At 66.8% G+C, this 1012-nt stretch overlaps 1 protein-coding gene across 1 annotated transcript in view; it reads right to left on the reverse strand.

Annotated features, from left to right (window-relative positions):
- The window catches only part of SCARF2 (scavenger receptor class F, member 2), a 13231-nt gene extending 12265 nt beyond the window's left edge, over window positions 1-966 (reverse strand). The window contains exon 1 of the mRNA XM_011959185.1: window positions 899-966. Within this exon, the coding sequence (XP_011814575.1) occupies window positions 899-966 (68 nt within the window). The remainder of the gene's footprint in view (window positions 1-898) is intronic.
- Window positions 967-1012: the final 46 nt, after the last annotated feature.

The raw sequence follows: 1012 nt of genomic DNA on the forward strand, positions 1-1012 counted from the left end.
CCTCTGCGTCCCCAGTCCGCGCCAAGGCGCCCCCACACGCCCGCTCCTCACCCCTGCGTGGAGATGCCCTTGACCTTGCTGTGGCCTTTGGCCAGCCCACCGGCTCCCCTGATCCCAGCTCCCAACTCCTGGCGTCCAGGGCTTGGCTCTCTGTCCTCCGTGCAAGCTTCCTGGCTCGCCCCCCACTCGCCACCGGCCGGGCCTGTCCCCTGCCTGTCCCACATTGGCTTCCCCAGCCGGCGCCCCACCTTTGCGCGGCCACTTCTTGCACCCTGGTTGTCGCCAGGGTTTCCACATCCTCCCGTCCCCTGTGCCTGTCATAGTCCTTCCACCTCCCGCTTCTGGTACACTTCGAGCGCCGGTTCCTCGACGCTCGCCTGGGTCACCACCCTCTCACCAGCGCCCGCTCTAAGACACGAGTCTGCCTTTCCAAGTCTGGCTTGCTCCAGGACCTCCCGGGCTAGCACCGCTCCTCCTCCCCTGACCTTCCTCCTCACTCCCACTCCCGGCTCCAGTCGGACCAGTGCGGGGCTTTAGCACATGCAGTTCCTTTTGCTTGAATGCCCTTCCCCGGCATTTCCCGGTGGACTTAACAACTCGGCCAAGGGTCCCCTTTTCAGGTCTTTCCTGACATCCCAGACAATGCGTGTCATCCCCTAGGTGCCCACGGCACTCCGTCCTCCCCTCAGGTGACTTCTCGTCCAGGGTACCCTCGGATGCACTGTCGTGGCCCATGGCCGAGGCTGGGCCTGGAACGGAGTCGCGTTGGCAAGGGAGCCGAAGGGGCCCACATTTGGCGTAGGGAAGTTCCGGGAGCCCCCTTCCAATGCCGGGTGCCGCCACCCCACTGCCCCTAGCGTCCCTCTCGGCCCCCTCCCCCAGCCAGGCCGGCTCCTACCCGGGAGCACGGCACACGTTGCGGCCGCGAGGGTTCAGTTCCTGGGGCGCCACGGGGTCCGGCAGCATCCAGAGCAGCAGCAGCAGCAGCAGCGACGGCAGCAGAGGTGACGGC

Source organism: Colobus angolensis, unplaced genomic scaffold (assembly GCF_000951035.1).
Source record: "Colobus angolensis palliatus isolate OR3802 unplaced genomic scaffold, Cang.pa_1.0 Scaffold484, whole genome shotgun sequence".
Taxonomy (NCBI): Eukaryota; Metazoa; Chordata; class Mammalia; order Primates; family Cercopithecidae; genus Colobus; species Colobus angolensis.